Source organism: Miscanthus floridulus, unplaced genomic scaffold (genome assembly GCF_019320115.1).
Source record: "Miscanthus floridulus cultivar M001 unplaced genomic scaffold, ASM1932011v1 os_1781_1_2, whole genome shotgun sequence".
Taxonomy (NCBI): domain Eukaryota; kingdom Viridiplantae; phylum Streptophyta; class Magnoliopsida; order Poales; family Poaceae; genus Miscanthus; species Miscanthus floridulus.
This window is the reverse complement of record NW_027097910.1, coordinates 9,893-26,792: the sequence shown is the minus strand read 5'-3', so window position 1 is coordinate 26,792 and position 16,900 is coordinate 9,893. Positions and strand designations below refer to the sequence as shown.

General features: G+C 43.6%; 1 protein-coding gene across 1 annotated transcript; it reads right to left on the bottom strand.

Moving 5' to 3' along the window:
• Nucleotides 1-14,898: 14,898 nt before the first annotated feature.
• Nucleotides 14,899-16,447, bottom strand: LOC136534312 (deoxymugineic acid synthase 1-D-like). The gene is made up of 3 exons (XM_066526770.1): nucleotides 16,057-16,447; nucleotides 15,524-15,944; nucleotides 14,899-15,288 (listed from the first exon to the last, which is right to left on the bottom strand). The coding sequence occupies exons 1-3, from the start codon at nucleotides 16,386-16,388 to the stop codon at nucleotides 15,049-15,051; spliced, it is 993 nt and encodes a 330-aa protein (XP_066382867.1). The 5' UTR covers nucleotides 16,389-16,447; the 3' UTR covers nucleotides 14,899-15,048.
• Nucleotides 16,448-16,900: the final 453 nt, after the last annotated feature.

Here is a 16,900-nt window from a genome sequence, read left to right as displayed (position 1 = left end):
GGAGCGGGGAAGGCAGCAGGGAGGGTGGCTCGGCCTCGGTTCCCTTTTGTAGAGGCCAAGGAGTAGGGCGACGTGCCCACGACGCCAGGAGCGGGGCGGCGGTTGCGCAGCGGTGGTTCCGCCTCGACCGCGCACGACTTGGGAGGTGGGGGAAGAGCTGATAGGTGGGCTCGGCTAGGCAGCGAGAGAAAAGGCGGCAGCGGGCGGTTGCCTGCTCACCCGGTTGGGCCGACGCGCATGCTGGGCCGCGCAAGGCAAGGAGGGCCAGCGGCCAACAGGGCCAGCGGAAGTGAGAAGCCTAGTGGGCCAAAAGCAAGGGAAAGAAAGAAAAAGAAAATTTATTTCTTTTCAATTTTTCTCAAAGCAATTCAAAATACAATTTCAACTCAATTCAAAATCCGACTTCAAATCAAGTAATACAAAATATTGTGCAACAACATGAATGCACACTCATTGGTGTTGACCTTATATTTGGTTTTATTTTTAATATAATTATTATTTCCTAAATTCAAATTCCCACAAAATGCAGAATTAATCACTTTCTCCTTTTTCCAAAAATATGCAAAAATTTAGGGTGTTACAATTCTAAAGTCATTCAAGGTGGCCTTCATCCAAAGAATTTGTGCACAACAACTATCGGCGGATATGTATTTGGCTTCGGCGGTTGATAATGCAACGCTATTTGGCTTCTTTGATGACCATGAAACAAGTGATCTTCCCAATAATTGACATGTGCCCGAGGTGCTCTTCCTTTCAACCTTGCATCCTGCATAATCCGAGTCGGAGTAACTAACTAGCTCAAATTTTGCTCCTTTGGGATACCACAAACCAACATTTGGTGTATGCTTCAAGTACCTCAATATTCTTTTTGTAGCCTTCAAATGACTTTCTCTTGGTGAGACTTGAAATCTTACACACATGCATACACTAAACATGACATCCAGCCTTAATGGGGTCACATAGAGTATGCTTCTAATCATAGATCGATACAACTTTTGATCCACCATGTTTCCACTTGCATCACTAACCAAGTTGCCATTGGTTCCTATTGGTGTGTTAATGGCTTTACTATCAATCATTCCAAACTTCTTGATCATGTCCTTGATGTACTTGCCTTGACTCACAAATGTACCATTCTTCAATTGCTTGATTTGAAGACCAAGGAAGTAACTCAATTCTCCAATCATGAACATCTCAAACTCATTAGCCATCATCTTTCCAAACTCATCACAAAAATCTTGATTGGTTGATCCAAATATGATGTCATCAACATATATTTGTAACACAAATAGATCTTTTCCAATCTTCTTGATGAAAAGAGTGGTGTCAACCTTGCCCATTGTGAACCCTTTAGAGAGTAGGAAGTCCCTCAATCTCTCATACCATGCTCTAGGTGCTTGCTTCAAGCCATATAAAGCTTTCTTCAACTTGTATACATGGTTGGGCTTCTTATCATCTTCAAAATCGGGAGGTTGCTCAACATATACTTCTTCATTGATGTAGCCATTGAGAAATGCATTCTTGACATCCATTTGATAGAGCTTGATGTTATGGGCACAAGCATAGGCTAGCAATATTCTAATTGCTTCCAATCTAGCAACCGGAGCATATGTTTCTCTAAAGTCAAGACCTTCAACTTGTATATAGCCTTGTGCTACCAATCTTGCTTTGTTCCTCACTACTATCCTATCTTGATCTTGCTTGTTTCTAAAGATCCATTTGGTTCCAGTCACATTGTGTCCATTTGGTCTCTCTACTAATTCCCATACTTGATTTCTTGTGAAGTTATTTAATTCTTCATGCATAGCATTCACCCAATCAATATCCTTCAATGCTTCATCTATCTTCTCTGGTTCAATGGATGACACAAATGAGAAATGCTCACAAAATGAAGCCAATCTTGATCTAGTTTGCACACCTCTTGAAATATCACCAATGATAGTGTCCAATGGATGATCCCTTGCAACATTGGTTGGTTGGAGTATTGAAACTTGATTGCTTACACTTGCTTGATCATTGGATTGAGATGATATACTAGCCACTTGATCTTGTTCATTATCATGAGATCCATTTGTACTAGCTTGATTTGTATCATCTTGCACATTTGAGTTGGAGAGCACTTGCACTTGATCATCTTTATCATCATTCACTTACCTAGGCCTCAATTCATCAACATCCATGTTCTTCATGGCATTTGAAAGTTGAATGCCTCTAACATCTTCCAAGTTATCATTCTCTTCTTGTGAACCCTTGGTTTCATCAAATTCAACATCATGAACTTCCTCAAGAGTACCACTATCCAAATTCCAAACTCTATATGCTTTGCTTGTAGTGGTATAACCAAGTAGAAATCCTTCATCACATTTCTTGTCAAATTTGCCCAATCTAGTGCCTTTCTTCAAGATATAGCATTTGCAACCAAAGACCTGAAAATATGCAATGTTGGGCTTTCTACCATTCAAGAGCTCATATGGTGTCTTCTCTTTCAATGGGTGACAATAGAGACGGTTGCTACAATAACAAGCCGTGTTGATAGCTTCGGCCCAAAATGATTGACTCACATTGTACTCACTAAGCATAGACCTTGTGATGTGACACCCATGCATATGATCATGTTTGGCACATGGTATGGAGGGGTAGGAGGCCAGCAAGGGTGTCCAAGTCAAGAAGGAGGTCCGAGGCTAATTCGGTTTGAGTCCCCGAGGTGGAGGCCCAAAACAACTCAAGTTCGAGTCTGCCTCGGCCTCCAGGACTAGTCTGCCTGAAACTGGTCACCCATGATGCATCCGGACTCCGTTTTCGATGATCCACATATGGTTGGAAAGCTAATTTTATAAGGAAGCCAATCCAAGTGGTTTCACATCAAAATACCTTCGGAATCAAAGGAAATCATCAAAACAAGTTAACGTCCAGAATCTGCTAGGGTGCTGCGACACCGTCTTTTGGTCCGTTGGACCGTGTATCGTGTTTGGGCCCATTAGGGGGCATGTCCAGGGGGTGACACCTAAGACTCTATAAATAGCAGCCATCGCTCTCCTTAGGGTTTGGGTTTAGTTTAGTTCTTGATTTCCTCGTAAAACAGACATCATTTTGCTGCAACTATCGCCGCCAAGGCCGCTTGCTATGAACTAGGGCTCCAGTTCTTGATCTTGTTCGCCTGTGGCGATTAGTCCTTTTGAATAAAGACTTGAACTGCTTCTCATTATCATAAGCCTCGTATTTATTTGCAATTTCAGATTGTGTTCATCCTGTTCCTGCTTGTGTTCTCGATTTGCTTGTAGGAAAGCCTTCTTGGTGAGGTCAATCACATTCGTGTGGTTGATAACCAACGGAACAGTGGTGTAGCGGTTGCGGGGTCTGAATCAGTCTTGGTTCGAAGCCTAGATCATGAATGTCAAGTCTCCATCAATTGACACTATCATACCTTTTTGGAAGATCGGGCCTAGTCTACATCAAGTGATATCAGAGACCTTGTTGCCCATTAGGTATAACTTTGTTTTTCCCTTTAGATTGTTACTGTTTTTGCAGTACCTATAGTCCACAAAAAGCCAAAAAAATATACATCGTCACATATTCCCTGTCCTATAGCCTCATTGTGCCGTGCAATTTCGTCTCTGTTTCACGTTGTTGAGTTTGTGCCCTAGGTCAAGTTTTGATTGCTGGTTTTAGATCATTTTTTAGTCTAGTTTATGTTTTTCCCTTTGTTTTTTATCATAATCCGTGAACATCTTCAAGTCTTGTTGAGTTCCTTTGTATCCATCAAACCCTAGTCCACGCCATCTAATTTCCTACACTTGTCTTCACTGTTTCCATTAAATCATCGCTGTCGTGACCAATTTTGCGCGCATTGTTCCCGTTGTCCTCTAATTCGGAGCATGTTCTTAAAACTGGTCTAGTTTTTGTATACGAACTCGGATTTCGACGTTCCATATATCAAAATTGATCAGAAAAAAATTCGGATCTGTCCATCCCCTGCTTTTATTGAGGTCGGAGATTTTTATTTTGGTCAAAAAGTGGTCACAAGATTCTCTTTTCGTGGTCACAAGGTTTTTGTCGATTTTGAGCACGTCTTCTGGAAATTCCACAGGCCACGTCTTTCACTTGTTTAAGCTCATATTTTCTGTGATTACTTCTTTTGTGCTCCTAAGTGAAGAAAAAAAATTGAAAAAAAAATAAAAAGAAAAAGTCGAAATTTCTCAAAAAAACAACGACAACCCAAAAAATAGAAAAAAGAGAGGGGCAAAAGAGTAACAATATCTAGAGGAGCACATAGAGAGCATCATTTGAGCTGTGTTTGCGTGTGCTGATTTCTACCTTGTTCCTAATCATATTCTTGCTGTTCACATCACTTGATACATCTGGTACTTGGAACGTGAGTAGGTCAGCAATTAAGACAAGTACTTGGGATACTTATTCAGCTTTGCCATTCAGTTGCGAATTTTGTTATTCCTTGCTACTATATTGTGCATGTCTAAGCTCCACTTTTTTCTAACCAAGTATAGGTTCACCTTGCAACTGTTACACTCAAGTTACAATGATATCACAGCCACCGACCGATTGCACCGCTTGTTGCTTTGGTAAGAACACTTGTGAGACCGTGGTAAGACGCTTGAGAGTGTGTGACTTTACTCATTGACCACATCCTATAGTAGTTCATAGGAAAATACATACTTGTGTGTTTTCTTGTTTGATTCTAACAATGATAGGTTGTTCATATCCACTGACTTATGATGGTATAGGTGCTGATGAGTACATGGAGTGGGAAATTATCATAGATAACATATTTGCTACTCGCTTTATGTGTCCAAGGAGGAAGGTAAAAAATACATCTAGTGTTTTACGACATTCTGCTTTATCTTGGTGGGAGTCTTTAGATCCTTCTAATAAACCTCAAACTTAGAATGATATGAAAGATCTTATGAGAGAAAATTTTGTTAATCCATCTCTTATAATTAATTTAAATGATGAGGTGCATCAACTAGATCAATCTCTTGTTATTCCTCCTGCTATGCCTAACCTTTTGCAGGACAATGTACAAAAGAGCGAGGATGACGTGATAGAAAATGAGATGCTCACAGTCTCATGTGATAATTCAGAACCATCAACTATTACTCCTACTGAACATGAGAGCAAAGGTAAAGCCCACGATGCTAAACTCACGGAAGGTGAGAGTTCTCTTGATGTGCTGAATTTTTCCACCAATCATGCTATGATAGAGCAAATTTTAGTGGAGCCTTCGCTTGATTTACCTTTGTCACAAGATGATTTGCTTGATATTTTTTGTGACGAAGATGACTTGCATGATGATATTTATGTTATACCCATGCAATCATTGAAGAATGATCATGCTATATGTGTGCTGAAATCGAGCACTTGTGCTGAAAATAGACTTGTTATTCATAATGCTAGTGAAGTTGACGAGCCGAAATTGTTGTCTTCTTTAAATACTTTGGGTTACATTGAATTTGATGTTCCGTGTAATCTTAGTTCTTTAGAGGAGAAACTTTATGCATATGCTGATTTACCATGGTTTTCTAAACATACATATCATGTTATTGGCAAATATAACAATAAGGGACAATATATGATACATCGAGTATACATTCGTAGTAATATGAATTCTCCTTTTATTGTACAAGATTATGATTGTTTAGAGGGCAGCCATAATAATACAAACATTTTCTTATGTTTCTCAAAGAAACAAGTTCACTTCCAAGAAGGGGAGCATTGTTGGTTGCTACCTATGTCTGCTAGATCATCTATTCCTACATTGTCTTTGGTTAGTTCTAATCTTTTGCAAGATAGTGTTGACATACATCATGTGCATTAAGATCATGGAGTCTACATGCTTGCTGAAATTTTTATGTGAGATGACATGCTACAAACTTGGAAACATGGTCATGTTCCTTCTCACAATTATTTCAGTCCCCTTTGTTTTCGCAACCCCGTTCTTCTTTATGTTGTGCAGGATCAGTTTCAAGCACAATCGACGCCGAGGATAGCTTTTCGTCAAGAAGGGGAGGATGATGAGGACATGACACCCATGCATATGACCATGTTTGGCACATGGTATGAAGGGGTAGGAGGCCAGCAAGGGTGTCCAAGTCAAGAAAGAGGTCCGAGGCTAATTCGGTTTGAGTCCCTGAGGTGGAGGCCCAAAGCAACTCAAGTTTGAGTCTGCCTCGGCCTCCAGGACCAGTCTGCCTTAAACTGATCACCCAGGACGTATCTGGACTCCATTTTCGACGATCCACATATAGTTGGAAAGCTAATTTGATAAGGAAGCAATCCAAGTGGTTTCACGTCAAAAGACCTTTGAAATCAACAGGAATAATCGAAACAAGTCAGCATCCAGAATCTGCCAAGGTGCTGCAACACCGTCTTTTGGTCCATTGGACCGTGTATCATGTTTGGGCCCATTAGGGGGCGCATCCAGAGGGTGATGCCCAAGACTATAAATAGCAGCCATCGCTCTCCTTAGGGTTTGGGTTTTGTTTAGTTCTTGATTTCCTCATGAAACAGACATCGTTTTGCTGTAACTGTCGCCGCCAAGGCCGCTTGCTGTGAACTAGGGCCCTAGTTTTTGATCTTGTTCACCTGTGGTGATTAGTCCTTTCAAATAAAGACTTGAACTCCTTCTCTTTATTATAAGCCTCATATTTATTTGCAATTTTAGATTGCATTCATCCCGTTCTTGCTTGTGTTCTCGATTCGCTTGCAGGAAAGCCTTCTCGACGAAGTCAATCGTGTTCGCATGGTTGATAACCAATGGAGCAGTGGTGTAACGGTTACAGGGTCCAAATCAATCTTGGTTCAAAACCTAGATCATGAACATCGAGTCTCCACCAATCGACACTATCATACCTTTCAAAAGATCGGGCCTAGTCTACATTACCTTGCCATATCAATGAGTGTTCTATTCTTTCTCTCAACAAGGCCATTTGATTGTGGAGTGTACTTGACCGAGAATTGATGTCTAATTCCAAATTCATCACACAACTCATCAATTCTAGTGTTCTTGAACTCACTACTATTGTCACTTCTAACTCTCTTGATGGTTGTTTCAAACTCATTGTGAATGCCTTTGACAAATGATTTGAATGTTACAAACACATCACTTTTCTCCACTAGAAAGAATACCTATGTGTATCTAGTATAATCATCCACTATCATAAAGCCATATTTGTTTCCACCGATACTAGTGTATTGTGTTGGCCCAAACAAATCCATGTGCAATAACTCAAATGCTTTGCTAGTGCTCATCATGCTTTTCTTAGAATGGGTGTTTCCAACTTGTTTGCCTGCTTGACAAGAGCTACAAAGTTTATCCTTCTCAAACACAATATCTTTCAAGCCTCTAACCAAGTCATGCTTAACCAATCTATTCAATTGTTTCATTCCAACATGACTAAGCCTTCTATGCCATAACCAACCCATGCTAGACTTAGTGAACAAGCATGTAGATAGTTTAGCTTCACTAGCATTGAAATCAACCAAGTATAGATTCTCATATCTAAAGCCTTTAAAGATCAAGTTAGAGCCATCTACACTTATGATCTCTACATCATCTACCCCAAATATGCATTTGAATCCAAGATCACACAATTGAGCCACGGATAGCAAATTGAAGTTCATGCTCTCTACTAGCAACACATTAGAAATGCTCATGTTATTGGATATTGCAATCTTACCAAGCCCTTTGACCTTGCCTTTACTATTGTCATCAAATGTGATACTATCATAACCATCATTGCCATTGGTGTTGATTGAGTTGACCATTCTTGCATCACTGGTCATGTGTTGAGTGCACCCACTATCAAGAACCCAATGCCTTCCTCCAGCTTTGTAATTGACCTACAAAAGAAGATCAATTCTTTTTAGGTACCCAAACTTGCTTGGGTCCTTGAAGGTTAGTTACTAAGCTCTTTGGTACCCAAATGGCTTTCTTCATTGAGCCCATCCATGGTTTACCAATGAACTTAGCCTTTACACCATTTGCACCCTTAGTAAGCACATAGAGAGAATTAACCTTAATGGAGGATACATTAGCATTTTTGCTCTTGTTCATGCACTTTTGCTCTACATGACTAACTTGCTTGCAACTAGTGCAAAACTGACCATTGTTCTTCACAAAACTAGTCTTGTGAGGAGCAAAGGCCGCCTTGCCTTTCTTGGAAGTATAGCCCAACTTCTCTTTGTAGAGAAAAGCTCTTTGGCTACCCAAGCACATAAGCAAGCGGTCCTCACCACCATAAGCCTTAGCTAAGGTGTGAGTGAGCTTGTTGACCTTCTTCTTGAGGTTCTCATTCTCAACCACTAGTGAGGCATCACAAGTGAGACCGTCACTACTAGATGAGGTGGAAGTGGAAGTACTACAAGAAGGGTTAGTAGGAGCAACAATGATAGGTATAGATAATGATTCATCAATTATATCACAAGTTAAGCCTATATTGTAAGTTTCAACATGCTTCTTTTTATTTTGCTCAACAAGCAAAGAGGAATGAGCCTTTTCAAGCTTTTTGTGAGCTTTGCCAAGCTTCTCATTGGCTTCTTCTAGCCTCTCATGAGATGCATTGAGCTCATCAAAGGCTTGCTTAAGGGCTTTTAGTTCCTTACGCAAGCTTTTGCATTCCCTTCTCTTGATGTCAAAGTATTCTTTAGCATCTTCTAGCATGTCAAATAATTCATCCTTAGTAGGTTCATCATCATCACTATCACTATCATGGTTATTTTCATTTTCATCATCATGTTCTTCATCGCTTTCATCATCACTAGTTTGTACCTTAGTGGCCTTAGCCATGAAGCACGATGAAGATTCAAAGAGAGAAGGCTTCTTATTGATAGCAATGCTTGCAAGAACCTTCTTCTTGGTGGTCTTGTTATCATCACTATCATCATCATCATTACTTGAGGAAGCATCACTATCCCAAGTGACTACATATGAATCACCCTTCTTCTTCTTGAATGTCATCTTGTCCTTCTTCTCTTTCTTATCCTTCTTATCCTTCTTCTTGTTCTTCTTGTTGTCATCATCATTATCGCTATTGTATGGGCATTGAGCAACAAGATGATCTTTGCTTCCACACTTGAAGCACCTTCTTGACTCTTCTTTGTTCTTGGATGAAGACTTCTTTCTTCTAGCACGGTAGCCCTTCTTCACCATAAACTTGCCAAATCTCTTCACAAAGAGAGCCATCTTCTCATCATCATCATCATCATCATCCCAAGATTCATCTTCTTCACTTGATGTTTCTTGCTTAGCTTTGCCCTTGGATGATATGGCCTTGAATGCCACACTCTTCTTCTTCTCATCCTTCTTCTCATATTTCTTCTCCTTCTTTTCTTCCTTCTCATCTTGATCTCTATATGCATCATCGGTCATGATGTCTCCCAACACTTGGTTTGGTGTCATGGTGTCCAAACCACTCCTTACTAGAATAGTGACCAATGTGCCGAATCTCGAAGGTAAGCATCTCAAGAACTTGTAGGAGAAGTCCTTGTCCTTCACCTCTTCTCCAAGTGCTTTGAGATCATTGATAAGCACTTAAAGCCTATGAAACATCTTCGGCACACTCTCATCCTCCTTCATCTTGAACCTTGTAAACTCCTCCTTGAGAATGTAGGCCTTTGCACCCTTTATGGCTTGTGTGCCCTTAAATGATTCTTCCAACTTCTTCCAAGCTTCATGAGCCATATCAATATTCTTGATTTGCTCAAATATTCTCTCATTAATTGCATCATGAATAGCACTTAGAGCAATGTCATTGTTTTGGAGAAGCACTTCTTCAGCTGCGGTGGGATTCTCCAAATCACCAATCTTAATTTTGGTTTCTACCACCTTCCACACCTTTCTATTAATTGACTTAATATATGTTGTCATCTTAGCCTTCCAATAAGGATAATTTGAGCCATCAAATTGGGGTGGCTTCTTGGTGTTGTTGATTTAAGCCATTTTTACACTGAAGGTTGTTAAGCCTCAAATCACGGTGACCTCGGCTCTGATACCACTTGAAAGGTCCTAATGGCTAGAGGGGGGTGAATAGCCTAATAAAAATTTCTACAACAACACATAACAAAATGGTTAGACAATTATGAGGCGAAGCAAGTGTTGCGCTAGCCTACTCAAAATGCAAGCCACCTATCACAATTCTAGTTTAGATAGTATCTATTCACACAATAGCTATGACACTACCCTATGTTAGTGTGTTCTTAAAGGCTAACTAAAGAGCCACACCAACCAACCAACCAAGCTCTCACAACTAGCTACACTAAAGAGCTTATCAACTAGTTTGCGGTAACGTAAAGAGAGTGATTAAGAAGGTTATACCACCGTGTAGATAAAGGAACCAATCAATCACAAGGATGAATAACAATAAAGACCAATCACCTCGGAATCAATGATGAACACAATGATTTTTTACCGAGGTTCACTTGCTTGCCGGCAAGCTAGTCCTCGTTGTGGTGATTCACTCACTTGGAGGTTCACGCGCTAATTGGCTTCACACGTCAAACCCTCAATAGGGTGCCGCACAACCAACACAAGATGAGGATCACACAAGCTATGAGCAATCCACTAGAGTACCTTTTGGCTCTCCGCTAGGAAAAGGTCAAGAACCCTTCACAATCACCACGATCGAAGCTGAAGACAATCACCACCCTCCGCTCGACGATCCTCGCTGCTCCAAGCCTCTAGGTGGCGGCAACCACCAAGAGTAACAAGCGAATCCCGCAGCGAAACACGAACACCAAGTGCCTCTAGATGCAATCACTCAAGCAATGCACTTGGATTCACTCCCAATCTCACAAAGATGATGAATCAATGATGGAGATGAGTGCGAGGGCTTTGGCTAAGCTCGCAAGGTTGCTATGTCAATGAAAATTGCCAAAGATGTGAGCTTCAATAGGTCATGGGGCTTAAATAGAAACTCCCATGAAATAGAGCCATTGTACCCCTTCACTAGGCACAACGTAGGGTGACCGGACGCTCCGGTCCGATCGACCAGACGCTGGACCTCAGCGTCCGGTCATATGATTCATGCCATGTGTCCCCTGCTTCAAATACTATTTGTCAGTTTTCAATGATCATCTATTGACTGGACACAGCGCACAAAGTGACTGGACGCTCAGCCTCCAACGTCCGGCCGTTTTCAGTAAGGTTCTAGAAATGATTTTCTTCGACCGAACCCTACCAGCGTCCGGTCACACAGTGACTTTTCTCTGCGCTGCTCGACAATAGGACCGGACCCTGGACCTCAGCGTCCGGTCAGTCCAAGACCCAGCGTCCGGTTGTTTGACCGATGCCAGCGTCTTTCCTGTCACACTTGATCGGACGCGTTGGTCCCTCTGATACCAGCATCCAGTCACTCAGTGACCAGCAAGACTAACTCCTTTTCACCTCTAACTTCTTCACCCTTGCTCAAATGTGCCAACCACCAAGTGTATCACCTTGTGCACATGTGTTAGCATATTTTCACAAACAATTTCAAGGGTGTTAGCATTCCACTAGATCCTAAATGTATATGCAATAAGTTAGAGCATCTAGTGGCACTTTGATAACCATATTCCGATATGAGTTTCACCCCTCTTAATAGTACGGCTATCAAAACTAAATGTGATCACACTCTCTAAGTGTCTTGATCACCAAAACAAAATAGCTCCTATGGTTTATACCTTTGTCTTGAGCTTTTTGTTTTTCTCTTTCTTATTTCCAAGTCCAAGCACTTGATCATCATCATGGCATCATCCTCATCATGCTATGATCTTCATTTGCTTCACCACTTAGAATGTGCTACCTATCTTATGATCACTTGATAAACTAGGTTAGCACTTAAGGTTTCATCAATTCACCAAAACCAAACTAGAGCTTTCAGTAGGTAGTAGATATACTCTGCATGCAGATAAATAGGTCGAGGATCGACCCACCTAGTGAACCCATAGTTTTCTTTGCCCAAGGAAGACTACAATAAGTATGTCATATAAGTTGTATAGAAGAGGAACATATTGAAGAAACAAATAGTAATAGCAATTACCCATGCTCGTGGGCATTTAAAGAAACTAAAGAAAAAAACCTGAGATGGGGTGGACGGCGGGCGGTGGCGTCACTGGGGCTAGACGACGGGCTGGTGGCGTCACTGGAGCCGAGGGAGCCGATGGGGCCCGGTGGGGGGTTGTGCGGGGGCGCCGCCACACTCGGCCACCGGCGGCCCGCCAGCCGATGGGGACGCCGGGGAGAAGCAGGGGCCGCCCTCGTCGTCGGTGTGTGCGGAGGAAGCTCTGGGGCGACGAGGGTGGCTGAGGGAGTGGATGGGGGAGCGAGGGAGACAACCGGCATGGGGTGGACGGTGAGCGGTGGCCTGCTGCCGGCAGAGGAGGTGCAGACACGGCAGTGGCGGTGAGAGGGAGAGACAGAGTGAGAGAGAGAGAGAGAGAGCTATGGCCACACGCTTTGAATCCATGCTCGGCACCATAATACATGGCGCCGAGGTCGGCACCAAGATCTATGGCGCCGAGCTCGGCGCCATGTATTCTGGCGCTGAGGTACCAGACACGTGAACGCCACCTAGGATGCCCTGCTGTGCATGGCCAGGCACCTCGGAGCCAAGATCTGTGGCACCGAGACGTGTTACCTCGGCGCCATGAGTCCTGGCGCCGATCCCTAGGGTCCAAAGATGAGTTTAAGTCTCCCAGGGGGCCAAACATAAATTTTCTTCAAAAAAGGACCAAAATGTAAAAAATTGGGATATGGATACAAATATAAAAAAGGCGATCAACAATCCAACAATGTTATGGCAGGCCATACGAATGAAATACTTCATTCTAGGAAGCACCCAAGATTTCCAAAGTCTTTACTAAGACTTGAACTTGGTGCTGCCCCCAAAGGAAGCCATGCAAGCTAATCTCGAAGAGAAAGTAACCAATATAGCACTAGTACAAATGTGTTTGTCCTCAACATCGGTTGGGGTGTTTTAGTTGGTTTATTCAATTGTCATAGTTTCTATTTGCCATGCTCATGGCTAGGGCCATAACTTGCTATAAGTGGTTACAGCAGGCCAACCAAATGAAACGGAGGCGCCAAGGTTTAAGTATTTGCTAATATACTTGAATGTTTCTGTCCTCAACTAGTCAACATCTAGGTAGTGTTATTCTAGTCGGTTTATTCAGTCATCACAGTATGTGATGCTTACGGCTAGAGCAATAGTAATAACTTGTAATAAGTGGTCAGATGTCTCGACTCTTGAGTTTAGATGAGGCCAAATTTTTCTCTATCATCTAGAAAAAAGGATTTAAGCATTTGACTTAGCACATTAGATCACATTTCAACTAGTTATTGTTCTTTCATCTCTAAATAACCTTCTTACCCATCCTACCGTGGTTTTATTAGGATCGGTCTAGCACTGCTCCACTCTCCAAAACCAACTGTACTCCATCAATTTCACCATAGAGTAGCTACATAAAAAAATCTAGAGTTTCTGGAGTACCCCTTTAGAAGATTCACAAAACACCTGAAGTTGGCCCTCAACTTCACTTTTTTCAGGAGTAGATTTTGTAGAGTTGTCCCTATTTGACTAGCGAAGTTGGGAGTGGGGCTGAAAAATGTAGAGCGGAATAGTCCTAAACAGGCTCTTAATCTTGTCCAGTTTTGGAATCCTAGGATTTGTGACCGGTCAGTTCCCATAGTCATGTATAGGCAACCATAAGTATGCATCGTAGACGTATATGTAGAGGTGTAAACCATAAACACGGATCAGTTACTGACATGTATCTATGGATATGGATACAAATACAAATATATGGCTACAACATTCCTCGGATTTGGGTTCAATTACGAGTAGTTCAAATAAGATATGAATGGATATAGATACCATATATATATCTAAATTTGAGTATGCGAATAGACATGGTACGAATACTAAATTCCTAGATTTAAATATAGTATATTTTATATGGATACTGAAGCCATTCGACGGTCTATCGAAAAATATACGTATCATTTATACCCCTCGTACGTATAATAGTCCCTAGTTTTGGTACACTTCTAAGAGTTGGGAGTTTTGTAGAACAACTCCCTATGTTGATTTTTTAGTAAAAGGGAAAAAAGTTCTCTCCAATGGTTTGGTAAAAGAGCTCCTTAAAATAAAAAAATTGTCAAATATCTTCTTCAGCTAAGAGCTCCTTAATTTAAAATAAAAAATTATCAAATGTCCTCTCCACTCATAAGTTTCCGCAGCCAAAAGGAACTTTGTATTCGCTTTCCATCCGCTGTTTTTTTTCTTGGCTCATCGGAATATATTGAACATATGAGTAAATTAAGAAAATAAAGGGAAAAAGAAACTATTAAAAGATGTTTGTTTGATTAGAAATAGTTTGGGCTTGCCAATGCAAAGTTGTTTGGGAAGCTAATATAGAAAACCATTCGAAAGAGAAATAAATTAAGGTTGCTACTTATGTTGTTAACTCGCTAAATTTATTGGTTTAGCAAGTTAATTATAGCGCTAAGTCAACTTACATTTTTTGCTTGAGAAAAAAAACCCATATCAAGCCTAGATCGGTATAACTAGCCCAAATTGGCTGGGCTGGTTTTGGGCCTCGGCTAAAATAGTGCTTCTGATTTAAGCAGAGGGTTCGAGCTGCCGCTGCATGGCAGCTGCTAGCTGCCTAGATGGATGCTGCGAGCTTGCGCGTGCATCCCCGAACACCCCTGAAAGCTGCGCATCCCCTGCCAAAGGAGGTCAGTTGAAGAGCTGCCATCCACTGTGACGTGTTTGTTTCAGAAATGATACAGCACGTGACAACTGAGGAAGACAAGAATGGCATCAGTAGCAATGATGGCCACCGATCTTTTGTGCTATGCGAAATTATGATAACCTCGATTGGATTCGAGTATGCGACATCTGAATGTTATGATTAGTTCCAATCTTTATTGAACTAAACAGGGATGGGAAACATCATCAACACACAGAAACACTGAGGGTGAACGCTGCCTTATTCATGTACGGGTACAAAACAGTCCTCTATGCAGCAACACCAAGTCGGGCCATTTTTCAGTTCCTATTCCTCTACAATATTCAGTTCTGCAGGATCAACAGACGTGAACTCACCCTCTTCCGAGAACAACAAGGCACTAGTAGTAGCCTGGACTACCCTCCTCTGCGGGATCCGGCTGATCTTGAGCCGGTCCTCCTCAGTCAGCTCCCAGTCGAATATCTCAAGGTTCTGCTTCAGCCTCTCCTTGTTGTAGCTCTTGACGATGCACGTCACGCCCTGCTCATGTGTCCATCGCAATGCCACCTAATAAGAGAAGACAAGACGACATTGAATATAGTTGGGGAGAGCAGAGAGTAGACGTCAGGCAGTGACGAGTGGCAAAGACGACGACGAATACGTGATCAACCAAACCTCATTGACCGGGCCAACGTCCACGACACTACCGCACGTCAGAAAACGCCGGTCGAAGCGCGCTAGACTCCAGACACGGTGGGTGGAAACTGGAAAAGGAAGTAAAAACCCAGCCGGGACAGCGTACCTGCGCGACGGTTTTCCCTCTGGCCTTGGCTATCTCGGCGAGCACCACGGAGTCCAGCACGGCGTTGCCCTGCCCGTCCCAGTTCTGCCCTCCCAGCGGCGAGTACGCCGCGACGTGGATGCCCCTGTCGGCGCAGTACGCCCTCAGCGTCCGCTGCTGCCACGCCGGGTTCAGCTCCACCTGGTTCACCGCCGGCGGGATCGTGGCGACGGCCAGGACCCTGCCGAGGTGCTTGGTGGTGAAGTTGCTCACGCCGATCGCCTTGGCGAGGCCCAGCCGCTGGCACTCCTCCATGGCGCGCCACACGCCCTCGAAGTCCAGCGGCACGGCGTCCTCCTTCTTGTTCGGGAACCTGGGCGGCCCGTTGACGCACACCGGCCAGTGGATCAGGTACAGGTCCACGTACTCCATCTGCAGGTTCCTGCTCCCACGGCACGCGACAGCAGAAATCATTTTTTATTTGAGGAAAAATCATTTACCATTGGAACGGCCGGCTACATACATAGCAGTATTTGCCAGCAATAGGGACTTACTTGAGAGTATCCCGGAGGGACGGCAGCACGAGGTCAGGGTGGTTCTGCGAGCACCACAGCTTGGACGTCACGAACAGCTCCTCCCGGGACTGCAGGAGCCCGCGCCGGAGCGCCTCGGCCGCGGCCTCGCCGAGCGGCTTCTCGGTGCCGTACATGAAGGCCGTGTCGAAGTGGCGGAACCCCACCTCGATGGCCGCCAGCACGGCGTTCTTGGTGGCCTCGTGCACCAGGGGCAACTGAGCCGTGCCCATGCCGACCATCGGCATCGGCCTCGCGTCGCCCGAGCGCAGGGCCACCTCCGGCAACGCCGCCGCCGTCCCCGTGGATGCCATGCTGATGCGCCTGCTGGTCAGATGTGGTGCGCTGCAGTTACACAAACTTACGTCTTGGTGCGGTGCCGGTCGCTTTATGTATGGTGATTGTCCCGACTCTGATCGTGGTGATTGTGAGGGGTTCTTAACCTTTCCCCGGCGAAGAGCCAAAAGGTACTATAGTGGATTGCTCATGGCTTGTGTGATCCTCATCTTGTGTTGGTTGTGCGGCACCCTATTGAGGGTTTGGCGTGTGTCGGGTTCATAAACCCATGTCCCTCGGGGACCCGGCTATTCCAGCGCCAGAGCTGCGGCCCAAGAAAACGTCCTTATCTTTCTTCTAAACACCGGCCCAAAGTCTAAAACCGCAACAGAACCGTATCATCGTCTTCAGGCCCAGGCCGCGCTATCCGCCCATCTCTCCGACCGAGCACTAGCTCAGGCTCAGGCCAGCTCCGAACGGCCTCTCCTTATCGGAGCGCTAGCGTTAGGCCCCATGCTGCCATCCACAACGCGTGCTCCACCTCGGAAAG

What these genes read in the sequence shown, in the direction of transcription:
- LOC136534312 (XM_066526770.1), bottom strand. Translation starts at nt 16,388, where the DNA reads ATGGCATCCACGGGGACGGCGGCGGCGTTGCCGGAGGTGGCCCTGCGC. An exon ending in TCCCTCCGGGATACTCTCAA is followed by an intron (nt 15,945 to 16,056) that starts GTAAGTCCCTAT and finishes CCGTGGGAGCAG; the next exon opens with GAACCTGCAGATGGAGTACG. An exon ending in GAGGGAAAACCGTCGCGCAG is followed by an intron (nt 15,289 to 15,523) that starts GTACGCTGTCCC and finishes TTCTCTTATTAG; the next exon opens with GTGGCATTGCGATGGACACA.